The sequence below is a fragment of the Elaeis guineensis genome, chromosome 7 (genome assembly GCF_000442705.2).
Source record: "Elaeis guineensis isolate ETL-2024a chromosome 7, EG11, whole genome shotgun sequence".
Lineage (NCBI taxonomy): Eukaryota > Viridiplantae > Streptophyta > Magnoliopsida > Arecales > Arecaceae > Elaeis > Elaeis guineensis.
Window position 1 is genome coordinate 102,699,504 of NC_025999.2, and position 22,175 is coordinate 102,721,678.

Below are 22,175 nucleotides of genomic sequence, written 5' to 3' on the forward strand. Positions count from 1 at the left end.
GCCTTGAAAGGTCCCTCCCCCTGGACCGCTGGATATGGTTTAGATATCCGGGACCAGCGCAATGGCAATAACGAGATCAAGACACGCCAATAATTTCAATGGATTCTGAGAAAGAGCCCAAAAGAGATGAGACTAGTCCTTACAATTACGATAAAGCAATAACGAAATGGAATGTTTTTCCTTGAACAATATTTTTATCTAAAAAATAATGGCAACTCGGTGGAACTAGCAAAGCAATGGCCTTAGCTTGTTTTTCCCCTCCAATTATGAAAAATAGCTGGGAAAAACAAGGATTATAACTCTCTCTGTTATTGCCAAGTTTACCACTTGGAATGGGGAAGTCTGTAGGTGCCAAAGCGGAAAAAGAGAAGTCCAACTTTGATACGTAATCCGTCCTCTCGGAATGTATGGCCTTTATTTAACTATATTTAGCTATATCCAGTACAGCCTCCAAAAAGTATATTTTTGAGTTATATGCATCATATTCCGCACCCAGAATTTTACAGTTGATGCAGTTTCTCATTCAGACAACTGAAAAAAAAAAAAAAAAAAAAAAACCGTGTTTGTCAATAAAAAAAAAGGAAAAAATTAAAATTGAACTCAGAGAAACCTTTAGGTCATGCTGGTTATTCAACCATCATCCAAGCAACTCTCTGATATTTTGCTGGAATTATTCCAGTTAATGACTTTTTTTTTTATCCTTTGAGAAGAGGGGGCCACCCTTCCATCTAAAGCAGACTCAATCCTAGTCATTTGTACTGACTTTACCCACTCAAACCCAGGTGATTGATATCAACCACGTTCAAGTTACCAACTATGAAGCATGGATTCTACATCTAATGTTACTCCAACCATTGCCACGATGGTCACATCTAGCAGAGCTGTTTACTGCAACCTTAGGCCACGATCATTCACTAAAATCATCCAGGGGATGTTTGATTTGCAACCGAAATCAAAATTAGAAAAAGAACCAGAATGATCAAATCTTTTTAAACATTTGATTCATGATCAGAATTGAAATCAAAATAAAAATTTAAATCCTTAAGAGAAAATAGGAATTGAACTTTAAATAAATCGGACCACTCTTATTCCGCTTCGAAATCGAAATGAAACTCTCCTTCCAACTAAACGATTAAAAAAAAAATCATCCATTCTCATTCTGATTTTAGACCTCAACTCCTCAAAATCAAACACCCCCTAAATAAGTTTGGAGCATCAGCTAGCGAGCAACCAAAATTCACATCCAAGCAACCAACATATCAATCCAAGGTTACCAGAAAAACCATGAAGTCTTCCCTGTTAATCCTTGATCAACTCGATCAAGAATTCTCAGAGCTCGAAAATACTTAAACCAACTGCTCCTTGCAGAACTCTCATCTTCCACATTTCAGGTTGTAATCTGAGCACGTGATTTTTTATCAAGATTAATAACATTGTAGCACCTTTCATAAACCATTATAAGAAAAGGACACCAAGAGAGTGAAAATTGGGGTTAATGGGCACTCAGACAACTACAAGTATATACCCCGATACACATATTTCCATTCTCTATTATGGGAGGTAATAAACACACAATCATCTACAAGGGAATGAACAAGATAACTTATATTATAATCCACATATAGCAAAACCCTCAAACCAAGACCTGTGTCTGCGATGCTTAATCCAACATATAAACAAACCTGAAAAATAATAGCATATAAACCCTTAAGTTATATCATCCCTTGCTTGTCTCATGTTGAATTCCCAAAAATTTTGGCATTGCAAATGCCAAACACTAAATAGAATAAAAAAATCCAAAATAATTATAAGCCATGGAGAAATCCCTAATTAAAGATAGCCAATCATCTAAAAAAGATGGATAACTTCAGTCATTCAAGGACAATGAACCAAGCTGATCTGCAGCATCTGAACCTGTAGCATGCGCTAACTGTAGGACTTCCATAGCTTCTGCAACTTTCTTCTGGAGTGCATCTGGAGATTCTATAAGATGGAGGACCTCATTTTGATCCATCTCTAAGAGCATTCCAGTCACTTTTCCAGCCTGATCCCGATCAATACTTTCAACAAGTGGGTATAACTGCTCACCCAGGATCTGAAATCAAAAAGAATAAATAAGCCAACGAGTACAGCATACAGACTACAACAAGAATGCAAAGTTTTAGGTCTCTTTTGACTATTGCAAGCTGAGTTCAGTTCATATCGCTTTCCAATAAAATCCACCCTCAATTGGAGATTACAAACTCCAATGAACTAACAAGCTGGAACAGTTCAAATTTTACATTGAGATCATATGATCCTTATCAAAAACCTAGAAGGTGCAACCAGACTTGTACCCAAAATATTATGCCAATAAGGTGCAACTATATTTTGTCCATGAGGCATAATCAAACACCTGTAGATTTTCCTTTAGGTGTATGGATGCATAAATAAAGTTTCAAGATCTATTTGATGGCAACCATCCCTGGATCCAGTTGCTGTCATCATTTGAAATTATACAACAGGTTGAATTTTTGTACTTTGTTGTCCATAGACAATAAAAATAATTAGGGCATGTTTGGATGCAGGAACAATTTGGCTGGGTGATATCTCATCCTCAGAAGAGATTGCATATTACGAAAGGAAATGGAGAAGAGAAGTTCGAGAGCTTGTTAATCCACTTGATCCCTAGAATCCCTGTTTCATCGGGATCCATTTGAGAGGTGACTTGAATTGTCCCTGAAAAGTTGGGATTTCAGAATCCACAACACCCCCTATCTCTCAAATTTCCTCTCTTCTTTCTTCTTTTCCACTGCAAAATTCCATTAGCATAAGATTATTCATGCATAGACTGTTCTGGCATCCCAAACAACCTTTAATAGCTTGGAGCCAGTGATTAATCATGCAACATTGTTTGATGAAAGAAAAGTTGGTTGGCACTGACACAGAACTGTACTAACATATAAAAATTGCATTCCAACACATGCATTAGCAAAAGGATTAGTAAATTTCACATCCATTATGTCAGCTCATGACTCAGCAAGTTGAAGCATTCTTACCAGTCGTTGATTTTCAGGAGTTGCAGAAGCTAGAGCAGAGGCAAGAGCTGTGATTGGAATTGGTGAAGATCGGACCACATCCATTGGAGCAACATGCATACCACTTGTATCAAGTGGCAAAGGCATCATTGGACCCATCAGACCCTGAGGTATCATCGTTGGATCAACCCCATTATGAGCATTTTGCATATATCTAAAGCCTTGATTACCACTACGCTGAATCAACTGCATTCATGGATCATCAACAGTAGATGAGAAACATCACCCAGCCATAGTTGAATGTGAAAAACGTAGTATTAAAAATTCATTTGCAACAAGCCATCCAGTCAAAAGAAACAAGAGTAGCAACATATATCAAGGAGGGCTAAATAATTTCTTCCGTCATGCTTTTCAGCCTAAGAGGATTATCCTAATTGTCCAAAAATTTGGCTGAAGGTAGTCAAATAAAGGTTGATCTGAAATTGAACATATCCAATTTGGATTTAAGGCATTGGATCCACGAACATAATGAGTGGAGTTGGAAATTGGAGAGCATATCCACAAGAAGTCAAGATCGAATCATGAGAAACAAGAGTAAAAGTTTTACTCAGACAAAAATATCCTCCACCATGCTTTACTAAAAATAAACATTATCATAAATGGATGTCAAACTAGATGATGCATGGCTGCTTGAATTATTTCTTTCTTAAAATATCCACTTCCTCCAACTGTATGCACCAACAAGGGCTTCTTCATGTGACAATCTCACCCCTCAGTCCCTGATGGAACAAGAGAGTCACATAGACCCATAATCATGGTGCAAGATCTTAGCAGCAATCATGACTAGAGTTCCAGCCATAATAGTGGCAGTTCACAACAGATTTTCTAGCTGCATAATAAAGGAAAGATTATGGGAAACCACAACAAGCAATCATGGCAATTGATGAAAAAGTAAGTTTTTTGTTATTGTTTTCCTAACCACGCTTCAAATTTGTTCAATCAAAGGTCTTTTTACAATCCTAAGACCTCCACCAAGTCTACAGTGTCAATAAGATAATAAATTTAATATTGTTCGGGCATGGTCATATGTTTAAAAAGGATGACATGTATGCAGCCTTGGAGAAAATTGTGTGACCACTGAAATTGGTTCAGCATTTAGACTTGCATCTCAAATGGTTGTAGCATCCAAATCCAGATACAGAACTCTGCAACTTCTGGGTGGGGGTAGCACACTTTGACCTTTTGGAAACCTCAAGCCCTCACATCCATATGTGGCTTGGAATGATCCAGTGGTTCCAAAGAACTGAACAAAGCTACTGACTTAATAGATGAAAAATTTATTTAATTGACAAGAACCGCAAAGGTTATCCCAGAAAGGTCTCGCCATTTGATAGAGTCCACTAAAGACCAATTTTTTTCTTGCAAATTTCAAGGAAGTATATTGACATCGGAGACTTCAAAGAAAAGCATTAGCAAAGAGTATTCATGTAAGGGAGGGTCAGAATAGTTGTCTAAAAGGCTCGTGCACCTGCTGCTGCATCTGCTGTGACATTCCTCCCCGCCTGGAGCCCACCCTCTGTCCAGGTTGTCCTTGCCTCTGAAGGTTGTAAGGCATCATGAAGTTAGGGGCAACACCAGGGCGGATTCCTGCAATAAGCTGTTGTTGGAAACCATAACCTGCAGGTTGGGGTGGAATGAGACCAGGAGCACCCTGACCAAAGTAAAGTTGCTGAGGAGCAAGCCTAGGTGGACCAGGGTGGTAGGCAGGCAAAGAGGGCACTGCAGGTGTCATAGTCCCTTGAGCAGTAAGCTGCGCAAAATGAGCCTGCAAAAGAAAATAGAATAAATCAACCTGGCAAAAAAGACAGGTAAAAGCATGGCATCAGAAGTAAAAGTTGCATGATTACAGCACATGTAAGATTCAAAAATACACGTAAAATTATCTTAACATCGAGGGAAAAAAAAATGAAAGGCATTTGAAATTCTTCAGTTAATAAACTCTGAAACTGGGGAGCAAATAAGAATAGCAATGAATGATTATTAAACACATCAAGAAAATGACTGGTCAGTGACAATGGTGCGAAAAGTATTTCAAGGATTGCCATGAATTCAATGGTAACAGAAACTTCCTGTTCACTTCAGAGTAAGTATCTAAGCAAAATAAATCAAGGAATACAATAGAAAGCATGGTGAAATAGAAGACATTTACTATGAAGCAGACATGTTTTACTCAGGAAAGTGGTAATGCAACCTCGGAGTGGTCTGACACAATTTAGACCTGATAATCAGTTTCCGGATCTAAGGGCCTGTCTGGAAGCCTGCAGCTGGACCACATGCAGGTCCAGCTGCGGTTTGTGGGGGAGCCCATTTATTTGGACAGCTGCAGCTTGCTGAGCAGGAGCAACTAGAGAGAGGCATGTAACTCGGCCTGAAATACCACAGCTCGAACACCTCCACTGTCAAAGGAAAAACAAATCTCGCTTCATGTTGCTCCCCTACTCCCAGAGAGAGAGAGAGAGAGAGAGAGAGAGGAAAAAATGGAGCCCTACTCGGCCATCTTTAGCATCCTCTCTTCCTTCTTCCCTCTATGTCTAATGATCTTGATGAGCTCTATTTTTTCCCTCATCCCAGTGTTTTCTCCCTTCTATATTTAAGATTTTGATCTCCTGAACATCATCTTCCACTCAAATCTCAACTCTGTCTCAATCCATGACGACAAGCTTTCAGATGGTAGGATCTCTAACCTTGATCCATGGCTAACCCGTTCCTTCCACCTTTACAACCCATCTCCGGCAACAGGAGGGATCCAACTGAAAAACCCCCAACCTACAATTCTTTTACCATCAGTCCCTTCCCTTTCCACGCCAATTCAAGTCAAATCTGTCATGAACTCATGATATGCTTTGATGAGTTTGATCTTTGTAGATATAAGTATATTTATTTTACTTTTATGCGTAACTTGTCAATTCTGTATTGGATCTCTGGTGCTTTTGTTGTCCTTGGTTGCATTTATCTTTTTCATGTCAATATCTATTTTATGCTTGGATGTGGAGCATTTATTCAATTAAGTTCTAATGTTTTTGGATATGGAGGATTGATTCTTTTTCACTGTATAGCCAATTTCATTCCCTTTATATCTAACTCAGATAATGGCTGGAGTTATTTTTCAAAATTTATGAGATTAATTCTTGGTAAGACTATCTGAGAACAAAATTTAATTAGGAAATTCAGGCGCAAGAAAACAATATGAACTACTTTTTGAAATGGTGAGCATCTACATCCATCTATACGAAGACATGAGTATGAATCAACTCACTGATATCAGAATCTCAACTACCATAATTTGATTTTTTTCCACTCCATAATAAACATCACCATACAACATTCTAAGAAAATACTGTCAAAATTTATAATCTTAACCAGAATTAATAAGCTTTTTATTTTGTAACAATTTTATAAATCACTCTTCCCCATTTTGTACATTTACAGGGTGAGATCCTCTGTCCAAGAAAGGTATTATGAAGGTTCTTAATGATTTGAAATAAAATTTTAGAAAAATAGTTTGCATATGATTCAAGAGTAGGGGTAAGTTCGCCACCCCATTTATAGGGTGACTGAATCACCTGCAACCACAAACAACCAAATAGCTACTTTGAATTTACAGCAAATACAGCTACATCATTCCAAACAAAGTACATTTAGCCACATGCAATTCAATGCTATGCAATTCCAGCTGTATGCAACATGACCTTCAATGCATCTCCAGTCGCAGGGAAGCAAACGGTCTCTTACTGCAGGAAACAATACAGACTGGAAAAAAAATAATAAGAGGGAGAAAAGAGGGAATGACGAATAAGAAAGGAAAAGAAGAATGGAATACTCCAAAAAGAGGAAATGGGAAGGAGAAAAGGAGAAAGGAAAAAGGCAAAGATGATTTGCCAAAAATGGTAAAAGGAAGAAAAGGAAGCAGAGATAAAGGAGAAAGAAAAAAGGAGAGAAGAAAAATAACAGGAAGAGGAAAAGAGCCTGGATGACAGGTACATCATATTGGGCAAATAGGGATCTTAAGGAGGTGTGCCCAGATAAAGATAGGAAAGAAGAGGGGAAGCAGAAGTGCTAATCTCGGCACTTCATACTCTTGATGTTACAGCCTCCTACAAAGGCACCCCAGCCCCCTCTCACTCACTCTCTCTCTCTCTCTCCCCCTCCCCCTTCCTCCATCTCTCTATCTTTACCTTTTGCTCTTCCTCTCTCCTTCTCTCTCTCTATCTGTATCTCTCACACATAATTTAGCTTAGGCTTATCAGTGTGGGGGACCAATTTATGTGATAGTGGGTTGTGGATTATCAGCGTAGTGGGTTGGGGAATATCCAAACCCACTATTCTGAGTGAAGAAGGCTGACTTCAAAGTGGGTTTAGAAGTTGTAGGTGGCAAAGTTCTAAAGGTAGTCTAACTGAAACATAGTATGTGGATTGTAGCTTTAGGAAGAATATGCCTTTAACGAGGAAAAAAACAAAAATCAAATGATAAAAGATTTCAAAAGCAAAACATTTTTTTAGTTAAATTAGTTATGTAGAAGATAAAAGATTATAGTGCTACCAATTAGTGTTGAATGTTAAAACAGAAGTGGATACTGAAGTATCACTCTCAAATTTTAAGCTACCATCAAATGCCAATCAAATGTTTCGATCATTTAGCGAGTGCAGTTTAGCCACAAAAGGAAGGGGGGAGCCCCTCAAAGGAGGCATCGGATTTTCATGTTACAAGGTTAAGGGAGAGGTAGAGAGGCACTAATAGTCATAAATGCATGAAAAATGCACAGGTATAGTTAACAATTGTTCAACTGTGGAAGGGAGCCGCATCAATAAAAAATATTCCCATAGAGATGCATACTCATTTATTTTTTTGACTTTATCTAACATTAATGACAACCAGTTTCAATTTTAAATAAGAAATTCACTCTGCAGAGTGCAGAGGCATTATTGCACCGATTTGGAAAAAGCTAATTTTTTTCCAGACCCAAGTCAATACATGGTTTGCAAACTCAAGAATGTTACTATAGCTTTTAAAAGAAACAAAGACACAAAAAGAAGATATTATGAAGATAAATTCTCAAAGATGATAAAAGACATTCAAGGCACCCCAATGACATGTATTAACAGGATCCGATTACTAAAGAAAAGCATACATAAGAAATATAAATAAGACAAGAATAACGAAAATTAAACAGGATCAAAGAACAAAAAAAGGGAAATTGATATAGTCATCCTGTTTATAAGTTTGCAACAAGCTTTGTATTGATGCACAAGTAAATTACTAACAGAGCAACATATACCTGCAACCGTGCTCTTCTCTCCTCTTTACGTTGAGCCACAGCAACATATAAAGGCTTCTTTCCAATCATCTTGCCATTCATTTCATTTATCTGAACAGTATTCAAAGTCAAATGTAGTAAGTGGGAAAAAGACTGCATGCATCTCAATAATCTCTTCAAGAAAAAAAGACATCAAAAGACTTGTAAATGACTATTCACTTACCGCACTGTTAGCCTCCTTGGGAGATGAAAATTGCACGAAACCAGAACCCTTGCTCTGCCCTTGTGAATCTACCATGACCTGAAAAGAGGAAAACATACAGCACAAACCTACATGAAGTACAGACAAAGTGCTCATAATAAATCAACACATAAATATGCATAATCACACCTTGCAGGAAATTATAGTGCCAAATGGACGGAACAGCTCTTTAAGGCGTTCATCATCAATAGCGTCATCAAGATTCTTCAAATACAAATTAAGGCCTCGAATCTTGTCCATTCTCCCATTTCTCTCCTGCGCGTATTTGGCCTTTAACTCAGCTTCTCTTTCCGATTTTTTTTGAGCTTTTCCAACATATAAAACTTTATCATTTAAAGCTTTTCCATTAAATTTCTCAACTGCGGAAGCAGCAGCATTTGAATCTTTAAAATTTACAAAGCCAAATCCCCTAGAATTTCCATTTTCATCTTTCATAACTACTGCGCTGGTGATCTCACCAAATGCTTCAAATTCACTTTTTAAATCATCATCAGTAAATTTCTCCGGCAAATTCTTTACATATACATTAAAGAACTGCGGAGATCCATTTGCAGGTTCTCTCTCTTGACGACGGATGAAGAAACCAACATAAACTTGTTTTCCATTGATCAACATTCCATTAAGTTGACCAATAGCTTTCCGAGCTGCATCTTCATGTTCAAACTGTACAAAGCCATATCCTTTCGACTGACCATTAAAATCAGTGGCCACCTTACAGGAAAGGACGGTGCCAAATGAAACAAATATATCATGCAGTGACTTGTTATCAATTGTAAGGTCAAGATTCTTGATAAATACATTAGCATAGCCGCTCCTTCGAACGCTAGGATCTCGGTGGGAAAACATAATTCTGATCGGCTTTCCATTTACGGGGGTGAAATTCAGAACCTCTAAGGCACGACTAGCTGCAAAATGACACAAATTATAAGATAATAAGAGCAAGTGTAGGTAAAGAAGATCTCCAAGACAGAAATATATCCTACCAATAAGCTAGAATAGCATGGGCAAACCACTAAACATGTAGAATAATTGCACAGACAATCTGTTTTAGATATTCTTTTCTTTTGGCAGTGCTGTTAAAGGCCCTAGGCGCACCTAAGCGCTAGAGGTCTTTGAAGCCGAGGCATAAGGCACAAGGCGCAGGCGCCAAAAACAGAAAAAAAGAGAACTAGCTATAGAAAAGAATTCCAGTAAGTAAAAACTAACACTTTGTTATTAAAAAGTAAAAACAAAAAAAGATCTAGCTATAGACAAGAAGTTGAGCATGTAAAAACTAGCTTTAACCTAAAAACAATCAAATAAGTGCTTTCTAAATTCCTAATTGGCGGATCCTCTTCCTCATCATCATCAAGCAAACCAACTTCATCATTTTCTTCTTGTCCCTCTCCAATATCTTTCTCATACTCATCATCTACCTCCTCCTCTGATTCATCCACAAGCTGCACTTGGAATGGTCTACTAGACTTTGATCTTGATGATGAAGCTGAAGCTCCCCCTTTGGAAGATATTTTCACACTAACTCTAGTGCGATAAACAGGCTCATAAGCTCCAAAAGCTTCAGCAACAAGGTCCCATGTCAAATGATACATACTATAACTGACCTTTCCTACGTACTATAACTAACATTTCCTATGTACCATAACTGACCTTTTCTATTCCTTAGAAACTAAAAATTAATGCTATAACTGACCTCATTGCGCCTCTAAACAATGCAGAGGCATGCGCTTGAGGCACCTAGACTGCGCCTGAGGGCTGTCACCTTGCCTAGGGGGTATAGAGGCGACGGCTTTTGTGCCTAACACTGTCTTTCGGTTTACTAAGCATGCTTGGATCAATAACAAAATCTGATAGCTGCCTTTAATAGTAAAAAGACATCATTAGCTATATTTAATCTGAATGATAAATAAGCTTTAAATAAAAAAGAAGAAAACAAAAAATAAAGATAACTATCTGTCTACAAGACTACATGTAAAAAATCTTGCAAAAGTGTTAACCTCAAACATAACCAGTTCAATACTACATTGTCATCCACTTAACCTGTTTGAGGCAGTGGAAAGGTATAGTGTCAAGAAACCGGCAGAAAAATGCTTTTGACCAATTAAAAAATCGATAAAATACATAAGTCCAAAATACATGATACCCAATCTTATTGATACAAACAAGTGGCCAATTGCTTTTTAATATGTTTTAGTTCATAAAGGAGTCCGCTCTCATAGTTAGATTAAATGCAAGATTCAAAATTAACTGTGTTTCTAGCAGGTACGAACCTGATATTTAAGTTGAGTTCTCAAAATGCCTCCCTAGTTGATTTATAAATGTTTGAACCTTAGCAAGGACAGGCCATAACTACTGATACTCAGCAGTCCACAATGAAAAAAAAAATGGAAGGATGACATAAAGACACTAATTTGCTAAGTATTATTGAAATAATGAAAAAAGAGACTGTATTCTAATTTACTTAGAGTTTTAGCCTGAATAATGAACACATTGCCTTCTATATCCAACTAGGTCTTCTTCCCATCTTTCCAGAAAAGTAGATGGTTGCTTCCTAATAGAATAAGCTTAAGCTATTTAGCAAATAAGGTGATGCCTCCATTCTGCCAACAAAGTCTTTGGGATCTTATGGCAAGCCCCTCTTGCCATTATTGATGTGGATTCTAGCTACAAAATTGGTGGAGCCACATAGGATTGACCTAGAGGTAATGGTCATAATGAGTTCTAAAATCTAAAACATTAAATTTAGTCACATATGGACAGAATCAGGCTTATGAATTAAGGCTTAAATTAATTATAAAGGGGAGTCTTTGTGTCAATCAATGACCTTGCATATATAGATAACATACTGATTGTTTAGAATTATAATGCCAACCATGCTATTAGGAACTTGTGTTACACCCCACTCACACCCATATCTCCCTGCTTATTGAGTTACTCTCAATCCATATATTGGTAACCTATATTCCGCAAACTTGAGCAAAGATACACACATGCACACAAAATAAATAAATAAATAAGAAAAAAAAAACAGGAGACATAAAGATATATTGAGAAAGATAAGAACAGCAATCTAGGATTTTCTTTTGATTTCCTTTGCAAGAACTCCATCCCAAATCAATAAACCAGCCACCTTGGCATCTCCTTTAAACACACAGCTGAAGACCTCCTATAGTTCCTAATGTGAGTATTGAGTACAATGTCAAACTTGGGAGGAAAAAGAACAAAAGAAAGACCTGTTATAGTAATAAAGTCCCTACTATCATTCCACAAAAAGAGATAAATATATTAAAGGAATGTCTTGGGTGTCTAGAATCCCTTCAAACAATCTTCAAAAGCTTTCCTAAATTAAGACGAAACCATCTTGGGTGTCTAGGAGCCCTCAAACCATCTCCAGAAGCTTTCCTAAATTAACACTAGATCACCTTCAAATGACTTAATTGCATTCCACAATTTCAACTGTCAGAAGGTGTTTTAAGTCCTGTTCCCAACCCAAATCTTCCTCTGAAGCCCAAATATAGACACAAAAATTCCCAATTTGTCTTTAACATGCATCAGACTAACTATGGCCCAGCAATCAAAGGAATTCTTGCTGCTCTTAAGTGTTCCTGTATGGGATCTCGACCATCCTTGCTGCTCTAGTATGAAAACATTATTTAATTTAAAAGAGTCCACCACACAAAGCAAAGACAGTTTTTTTGTTATAATTCCTCAAAGTACCCCTCAACCCAGATAGCCAAGAAATTCACAAAACATAAATCAGCTAAAATTTACCTGATTTCTAAATGAATCTTCCACTGGCAACATTTTTACGTCTTTCTGGCCAGAAGTTAACCTAGGTAGCTCCCATTTGTATAGAAATTATCCATGAAGATATATCTCAGCTCCTTGATTTTCTGGGAGCAAAAATTCATCTTGGACTCTGATAATTCTGTCATCGGCAAACTCTTACAATTTCATCACCTAACATGATAATGAGAGAACAAGCCTTCTACACCATCATTCAAAGAAGTCCTAAAACCTAAAATATATGTGACTGAATCACAGACACGTTCAAATTCTCAGACAGTGTAGAGAAATCAGAATCAACCAAATACAGTATGACACACATAAAGTCTTATCTCCTCTCCAGCTCCACGAGCATCATTGCAAACATAAGGCCCCAAATATTCAAGGTGGGGCTGCATCGACCAATGCAAGCTTAGACAGGGCTGATACAGAGTTTCAAACCCTAAATCCAATACAAATATAGCTCGCAGATTTTCAAATTGTGCATGTGGCACTTTGAATATCAAAGATTCTTAACTTTCATTGTTATATTGCAGACACAGTTAGAGCCAATAATCCACAACCGACATTTTGAAGATTACTTAGGAAATCATGATTTAAAAATCCAAACAGAAGAAGAAGAAGACGAAAGAGAGAAAGAAAGAAAGAAAGGACTTCAAATCCATACCAAGAAAAATCCACGTGATATTGATTACAAGCGATAATTAATATTCCAAGATCCCAGAAACATAAGAACTCCATTGTGTAACAAAAGACGTCGATAATCAGATGAGAAAATACTGTGAGCTATTCAAATTGTGCATGTGGCACTTTGGACATCAAAGATTCTCAACTTTCATTGTTCATTGTTATATCGCAGACACAGTTGGAGCCAATAATCCGCAGCCAACTTTTTGAAGATTGCTTATAAAACCATGATTAACAAATCCAAACAGAAGAAGAAGACGAAAGAAAGAAAGGGCTTCAAATCCATACCAAAAAAAATCCACGTGACATTGATTACAGGCTAAATTAGATCCCAGAAACACAAGAAGTCCATTGTGTAACAAACGACGTCAATAATCAGATGAGAAGATACTTTCTTTCTCCTATTGATCAAGAATCAATAGGAAAATAATCGCTGTACTCAAACATGCAAACATGCGATCGAAAAACTAATCCCTGGACTCAGACTGTTAGACCTGCAAACACGCAGACGGGAAGCAAGAATCGAGAATCCCATATACGATCAAGAACGACGATAGCAGCACTGAAACCCTAAAAAATCACTGAGAAAGATCAAAACTTCCGTAAGTCTTACCGTCTTGGGGGTTGTGGAAATTGACGTAAGCATAGCCGAGGGAGACCCTATGGATTTGGTCCCTGCAAACCCTAACGGATGCGACAGGCCCGATCTGGCTAAAGACATCGAAAAGCTGCCCCTCCGTGACGGACAGGTCGAGATCACCGACATAAAGAGAAGCATTTCCGAACGCCCCGCCGTGAACTGGTGCCGGCGACATCTGCCCCGGGGAAGGCTGGCCAGGGGCCGCGAGGGGAGAAGGAGCCGGGTTCGCCATTGCCGCCGGAGAAGAAAATAAGCACAATCGAAGCCTTCGATCGACGAGGAGGCGAAGCCTTCGAAGGGGCTAGCGTTTATCGATTTTTTTTGGGATTTTATGAGGGCTTTTTCCTTTCTTTTTTTTTTTTTTTCTTTCCCTTTTTTTTCTTTTTTTTTCTTTTTTTTTTAGGGTAGGAGGGCGTAACTTCGCATGAGTCAGAAGGGAAGGCGAAGACGCGAGAGAGAGACCGAAGAAAGGAAAGCAAGGGCATTTTAAAGGAGAGAGAGCGGAGAGGGAGCAGAATCCTCGGAGATTCCTATTCGATTCGGCACGTGCGGTCTAATGTCGTGGACTCGTGGCGTTAAAGCTACGAACGCAAAGACTAGTCACACATGTGAACTGACGGGAGAATAAATGGTGATGGATGTAGGAATTATTAACGGAAATGCCACTGCGATTGTCGCCGGTCTCCGTTGCCATCCACCGTCGTGAGCCCACACCCCTCACGCTGCCACCGCGACTCCACCCTCTCCTCGCTGGGTCGCTCTCGCTTCGGTGATTTCGTGCATTCTAGAAAATAACTTCTTGTCCTTTTGTCCGAGCTTGAACGGTGGAAACATGCTTAAATATTATTTATATATGATTAGTTTTGTTGGGAGATACCGACCGATCCCGCTCACGCCGGCTTATAATCGGACATACCGACCGACCGACGGAGCGACCGACCGTCCAGCCGACCGACCGTTGGAGGATACCGACCGACCCCGCTCACGCCGGCTTATAATCAGGCATACCGACCGACCGACCGACCGACGGAGCGACCGACCGTCCAGCCGACCGACCGATCGATCGGCGGGCGCCATCACCGGCCGAATAACGGCCCTCTACCGACTGTGGATACGCCGGTCGGGCAGACCTTTTCCACTTTCCAGACCGACTGAACCAGGAAGTCCGACGACCGACTCTCGCAACATGCCCGGCTAACCATCAAGGGGGCCCGAATCTCCACCCGATGCCACACGGGTGGCAACCGACCTAGGGCCGGTCGACTCCTCCGATCGCCGTACAGCCGCCAGAGCCTGTCAGCCCTGACAGCGACATGCGGCTCTGCCACCTTAGGGCACTATCCCGTCTAGGGCATTGTCAACCCTAGTGATTTGACAGCCCCACGGCGGTGTGACGTTTTCACGGCGACTCTGACAGTCTACAGTGAGTTGACAATTCTTCAATTGTCCGCGCCATTAATGACGGCGCCATACCACGCTCTACTATATATATACCGGGGAAGACAACAGTGCAGGTGGTGGGAAAAACAACAGGCTTGCTCCCCCTCTCTCTTTCTCTCTCTCGTTTGAGCTCTCTGTCTTCATTTCACTGTTGCCCAGTCACCTCTCTGACTTGACCGTCGGAGGGTCCCCGTCGGAGCCGTCTCCGATCAGTGCGGACTTCTCTTTTTTGCAGGCGCTCGTTTCCCGACGATCAGACGACGAGGGGATTGGCCGCAACAGATTGGCGCGCCAGGTAGGGGGGGCACGGCACCAAGCCTTCCCAAGCAGAAGATATTAATGATAAAGACAAGAGCCCAAAGATCGAGGGTCACCGGGTCGGCGAGACGCTCTTCCCGTCCGGAAGAGACCTCCCCACCACCCTCAGCGGCGGAGCCCAGTTCTCCACACCCCGCGGTGACCACGGAGGCGCAGATCGCGGCCATCGTACGGCAGATGACCGTACTGACGGACGCGGTCAAGAGCCTCCAGCAACAACCGGCGGCCCGTCCGATGCCCTCCAGGAGCAGCCGCCGACGCCCGCGCCGATCCCCGTCGTCTCCGCGCGAGCGCCCGCAACAGCGCTCCCATGGAGAGGAGGAGGGGCGGCCACGGCGCGATGCCCGACAGTCCCAGCAGCTCTCTCCTTCCCTGCTGGAACGGGCGAGGAAGGAGAAGCGACCGCGAACATCGTCCGCCTCCCTTTCGGAATCTTCCGGAGACTCCACTCCTGGGGTCTCCCAGCACTGACGGGCGGATGACTACGAATGCAGGTTCGAGGAAATCGACCGTCGGCTTGCACAGTTGCAGGTGGATGGCCAGAAGTCTTCGAACGACGTTGACTTCCAGACCGTCCAACCTCTCTCCCGACTCGTTCTCGACGAACCGATCCCCAGTCGGTTCAAGATGCCGCACGTGGAGCCATACGATGGCTCCACCGACCCAATCGACCACCTCGAGAGCTACAAAGCCCTCATGACGATTCAGGGGGCAACCGACGCTCTCTTTTGCATCGGCTTCCCCGCCACACTCCGCAAGGCTGCCAGGGCCTGGTACTCCGATCTTCGATCGGGAAGTATCCACTCCTTCGGACAGCTCGAGTACTCTTTCGTGGCTCACCTCAGCACCAGCCGGAAGCCGCCGCGAACGTCGGACAGCCTTTTCTCCCTCAAACAAGAAGAAAATGAGACACTCCGACACTCCGTGGCGCGATTCAACACGGCCATGTTTGAGGTCCGGGACCTCAACGAAGACATGGCTATCTCAGCCATAAAACGAGGGCTGAGGGCATCCCGATTTACCTATTCTCTGGACAAGACCCTCCCCCAGACGTACGCCGAGCTGCTGGAGCGTGCATACAAGTACATGCGCGCGGATGAAGGAGCTTCCGACCGACGCTTGGCCGAACCCAGAGGCCCGAAGGAGAAGCGAAGGAAGGGTCGGGAACCCGCTGCACCCAGCAGGCCCCCGACCGATAGTCGGGTCTCGACACCACGACAGAACCAAAAGTCACCCCAGCGGCAGACTCCAAGGCCGACACGCTCCAGGTATGATTCCTACACTCCTCTCTCTGCCCTCCGTGCGCAGATTTTGATGGAGATCGAGGGGAAAGAATACCTGCGACGGCCTCCACCTTTGAAGGCAAAAGGCCTCGACCGACGGAAGTACTGCCGATTCCATCGAGGCCACGGCCACAACACCGAGCAATGCATCCAGCTTAAGGATGAGATCGAAGCCCTCATCCGCCGGGGGTATCTCGATAAATTTCGGAAGAACCCACCGACCCAACCAGTTACCGACCGACGACCCCAGCCGACCGAAGAAGCGACGACTAATCAGCCGACGGCCGGGGTCATCAATATGATCTCCAAGCGACTGGACCCGGGGACATCTGCGGGAGGGGAGCCAACGAAAAAGCCGCGCCCAGACGACGTGATCACTTTTACGGAGGAAGACGTTCGGGGCATCCAAACTCTCCATGACGACGCTGTTGTTGTTTCGGCAACAATAGCAAACTATGATGTAAAAATTTTTTTTGTAGATAATGGGAGTTCGACAAATATTTTGTTTTACTCGACCTTCTCCCGGATGCAACTATCAACCGACCGATTTAAGAGGGTCTCAATGCCCTTGATCGGCTTTGCCGGGGACGCTGTCGCGATGGAAGGAGAAATTACCCTACCTGTGACGGCCGGCACCGAACCACGACAAAGCACGGTCCCCTTAACTTTTGCGGTCGTCCAAGTGCCTTCGGCCTACAACGCCATACTTGGACGACCCGGACTAAACGCCCTCAAGGCGATTGTCTCGACTTACCATCTCCTCGTTCGGTTCCCGACCAGAAACGGGGTCGGGGAGATGCGCGGAGACCAACAGCTCGCTCGTCGATGCTTCCAGATCTCCGCTCAAAATGACGAGTTGAGGGGCTCCCTGACGATCGACAAACTGGACCAACGGGAGAAGAAAGAACGGGGTTCGCCGGCCGAGCAGCTCGTGTCGATCCCGATAGTGGAAAATCCTGACCGGAAGGTATGGGTCGGGTCTCAACTGCCCGACCCCGAACGACGACGATTGACGGAGCTGCTGACGGCCAATGCCGATATATTTGCTTGGTCGGCAGCAGATATGTCGGGCATCCCCCCAGAGACAATAACCCACCGACTCAACATCGACCCGACGATGAGGCCGGTGAGGCAGAAGAAGAGGTCCTTCGCTCCAGAGAGACAGAGGGCCATCGACGAAGAAGTGGACAAGCTGCTAGAAGCGGGCTTCATCCGAGAATCCACGTATCCTGATTGGCTCGCCAATGTTGTCATGGTCAAAAAAGCCAACGGAAAGTGGAGGATTTGCATCGACTATACCGACCTGAATCGAGCCTGTCCAAAAGATAGCTTTTCACTTCCAAAGATCGACCAGCTGGTGGATGCGACATCCGGATTTCGACTGCTCAGATTCATGGACGCCTTCGCCGGATACAACCAGATCCGGATGGCGCCTGAAGACGATGAGCACACTGTCTTTGTGACCCCCAAGGGCCTCTACTGTTATCGGGTGATGCCCTTCGGGCTGAAGAACGCCGGCGCCACCTACCAGCGACTTGTCAATAAGGTCTTTAAAGATCAGATCGGGCGCAACATGGAGGTATACGTGGACGACATGCTGGTGAAAAGTGCGTAGATCCCAAATCATGTTCGGGATCTCGAGGAGACCTTCCACACTCTACGACGACATCGAATGAAGCTCAATCCCACCAAGTGCGCTTTTGGGGTAACCTCAGGGAAGTTCCTCGGATTCCTCGTTTCTCAGAGAGGGATCGAGGCAAACCCTGAGAAAATAAAGGCGATCATTGATTTATGTCACAAATTGACATAAAAAGTATCAATTAATATCTAAATTATCTAACTTTATTAAGAAATTGATACTTGTTATTATATTTTGCAGAAGAAGAGATCATCAATAGAAAAAACAAGGAAAGAGGATTCCAACGGCGCAAATTTTATGCAAAACGGAGTTAAATTGACCCAGGAATTGAAGAATGAAGAAAGAAGACTCAATTGGGTCAAACCCGAGTCAAATCAGATCAAAATTGGTCAAAAATCAACTGATTTGGTGATCTGGTTAGCCGCCTGGTCCACAGCAACAGGCGCATGGACCATGGATCCATCGGCGCACCATAAACCCCCTAAAACCTCTTAGTCCCACATCGGAAGTTTTGAAAACCTTATAACCCCCAAATGCCTATAAAAAGCCCCCAAAGGCCCTTGTTTTATGTATTCTTCCTTCCGATCAAGCTTGTAACCCTAGATAATGGGGTTTTTAGCTCTCTTTTCAAGCCTCGAGCTTTGAGGTTTTTGTAATAAATTTTTTTTATATATAAAATCTTATTTTTATGCAATTTCATCTCTTTACATTATGCAATTTATTTTTCTTGCAATTAGGATAGTTTAATTTATGCAATTTAATTTTATGCAATTAGGTTAGTTTAAATTATGCAGTTTAAATTTATGCAATTAGGATAGTTTAATTTATGAAATTAGGGTAGTTTATTTTTCTGTATTTAAATTTTGTAAGTAGATTTAGATCATGTCTAGCTAAGCATCCCTTCTAGGGTTTGCGATGAAGCTAGATCATGAGTAGGGATTTTACATAGGGTTCTTTCTTTTTCTTAGGGTTTCTTTTTCTTCCTCTTTTGCCAAGAATTTTTGATGAACTACAGTTGGGTCAGAGTCCCTTCATAGTTCATGCTTGATTCAGTGCATAGGAGGAGAAAACCCTAAGGGATCCTAGTTACTACTCCCCTGTAAAGAATCTTGATAGGTTATCGTTGGGCCTTAGTCCCTTCATAATCTATGCTTGGGAAAGACAAGAGGAGTAGTCATTAGGATCAATAAGAAAAATTTTAGGTAGAATTCCCTAATCTAGATCTAGTGGATTCAAAAACCCTAGATCCTTAGTCTTATTGTCTTTAGCAAACAACTTTCGACTTTCGATTTTTGTTAAAGCTCACTTGAGCATAGATTTGAAAATCATTTTTAAAACCAAGTCTCTGTGGGATCGACCCGTACTCGCTGGTCGTGCTACTCTGCACACCGTGCGCTTGCGGTTTTATTTACAAATTTTAAGATTTGCACATCAATCATCGACATGCGTCATCCGAACATCAAGAAGGAGGTCCAACAGCTGAACGGAAAAATCGTTGCTCTCGGCCGGTTCATTTCTCGATCAACTGAAAGGTGCCTCCCGTTTTTCAAAACTTTGCGGCAGGCAAACGGTTTTTCTTGGTCGGATGAGTGCCAACGGGCCTTCGAAGATCTGAAGAAGTACTTGGCTTCCCCACCACTGCTCGTGAAGCCGTAGGTCGGGGAGACCTTGTATCTCTATTTGGCCACATCCTCTGAGGCGGTCAGTTCGGTGCTCGTCCGAAAAAACGAGAGCCGAACCCATCAGCCTATCTACTATACCAGCAAGGTACTCCACGGCGCCGAAGCCCGATATTCGGAGACGAAAAAGATGATTTTCACCCTGACCGTCTCCGCACAGCGACTCCGTCCATACTTCCAGGCTCATGCCATAGTGATCCTCACCAACCAGCCTCTGAGGGCGATATTGCACCGACCGGACACATCGGGATGACTGACAAAATGGGCGATGAAGCTCAGCGAGTTCGACATTCAGTACCGGCCGCGGCCTGCCTTGAAGGCTCAGGTCCTGGCCGACTTCATCGTCGAATGCCCGACCACCGACCAAGGGTCGGGAGCTGCGGACCCGGGATGAGACGCGGTCTCCGAGCCAGACTCGGTCTCTACCTGGGTACTGCACATCGACGGAGCTTCAAATACTCAGGGGAGTGGGGCAGGGTTCCTGCTCATAAATTCGGATGGGCTAGTCATCGAGTATGCCCTCCGATTCGACTTTAAGGCCTCCAATAATCAAGCCGAGTACGAAGCACTCCTCGCCGGCTTAAGGATGGCAAGGGAGCTGGGCGTCGACAGCCTTCGGGCATTCTTCGATTCACAGCTGATCGTGGGGTAGGTCAAAGGTGAATTTGAGGTGCGAGACCCGACCATGGCCAAATATCTCCAGAAAGTGAAGGATCTCGTGGCGTGCCTCAGGTATTTTGAAATTTTCCACATCCCTAGGTCAGAGAACGCCCGTGCCGACGCACTCTCCAGACTGGCGACTTCGGCCTTCGACTCTTTGGGTCGGACGTTCGTGGAGAACCTCGAGCAGCCGAGTATCGACCAGGTCGAAGAAATACAGCAGCTGACGGCCGAACCAAGCTGGATGGACTCGATCGTTCGGTATTTGACCGACGGGATCAGCCCCGAGGATCCCACGGAGGCCAGGCGGCTCCGATGGTCGGCCTCCCAATATGTAATCATAGGTGGTCGACTCTACAAAAGGTCGTTCTCCCTCCCATTGCTTAGGTGCTTGGGACCGACCGACGCAGACTATGCTCTCCGAGAAGTGCACGAAGGGATCTGCGGGAATCACTTGGGGGGCAAGTCTCTGGCCTACAAAGTCCTGCGACAGGGTTACTACTGGCCCACCATGAGGAAGGACGCGGCTGAGTTGGTCTGAAGGTGCGAACCCTGTCAGAAGTATGCCAACGTGCCGCACCAACCGGCCAGCCAAATCACTCCCATCGTCGCTCCATGGCCCTTCGCCCAGTGGGGGGTCGACATTCTCGATCCTTTTCCTCCGGCATCGGGTCAAAGAAAGTTCATAGTTGTCGCCATCGACTACTTCACCAAATGGGTGGAGGCCGAACCCTTGGCGCAGATTACCGAGCGGAAGATGGAGGACTTTGTCCAAAAATCCATCATCTTCAGGTTCGGGTTGCCGCATACTATCATCACCGACAATAGGCGACAATTCGACAACCAAAACTTCAGAGACTTCTGCGCAAGGTTTCACATCACGCACCGACTGACTTCAGTCGGGCACCCACAGTCCAACGGCGAAGTCGAGGTGACCAATCGGACCTTACTCCATGGACTAAAAACCCGACTAAATGAAGCCAAAGGCCTCTGGGTCGACTAGCTAGGCTCCGTCCTGTGGGCTTACCGAACGACCCCCCACGTTCCGACCGGGGAGTCACCTTTCAGCTTGGCCTATGGGACGGAGGCGATGATCCCACTCGAGGTTGGACTGCCGTCTACAAGGGTCGAGCGGTATCAAGAGCCGGACAACTCCGATTGTCGGAGGGCCGATCTAGACCTCCTCCCCGAACTGCGAAACGAGGCTCAAATTCGCATGGCTTCATACCGACAGAAGGTAGCTCGGTATTACAATGCCAAAGTCAGACCAAAGCTTTTCAGGCCTGGTGACTTGGTCCTAAGAAAGGCAGAGGTCTCGAAGCCCCTGGACCAAGGGAAGCTGGCTCCAAACTGGGAAGGGCCCTACACGGTGGCAGAAACCTATGGTCTGAGAGCCTACCGACTGGAGACTCTGGGAGGGAAACCTATTTTTCGAATGTGGAACGCCGACAA

General features: G+C 43.5%; 1 protein-coding gene across 1 annotated transcript; it reads right to left on the bottom strand.

Annotated features, from left to right (window-relative positions):
- Positions 1-1,580: 1,580 nt before the first annotated feature.
- LOC105047916 (polyadenylate-binding protein 2) lies at positions 1,581-14,135 on the bottom strand. The gene is made up of 7 exons (XM_010927050.3): positions 13,678-14,135; positions 8,724-9,499; positions 8,556-8,633; positions 8,354-8,443; positions 4,546-4,842; positions 3,039-3,263; positions 1,581-2,095 (listed from the first exon to the last, which is right to left on the bottom strand). Exons 1-7 carry the CDS (start codon positions 13,934-13,936, stop codon positions 1,868-1,870), a joined length of 1,953 nt encoding a protein of 650 aa, XP_010925352.1. The 5' UTR covers positions 13,937-14,135; the 3' UTR covers positions 1,581-1,867.
- Positions 14,136-22,175: the final 8,040 nt, after the last annotated feature.

Coding starts and splice junctions, on each gene's coding strand:
- LOC105047916 (XM_010927050.3), bottom strand. CDS start 13,936: ATGGCGAACCCGGCTCCTTCTCCCCTCGCGGCCCCTGGCCAGCCTTCC. Junction 8,444..8,555: donor CCAAGGAGGCTAACAGTGCG/GTAAGTGAATAG, acceptor AATACTGTTCAG/ATAAATGAAATGAATGGCAA. Junction 2,096..3,038: donor CTCCTGAAAATCAACGACTG/GTAAGAATGCTT, acceptor TTTTGATTTCAG/ATCCTGGGTGAGCAGTTATA.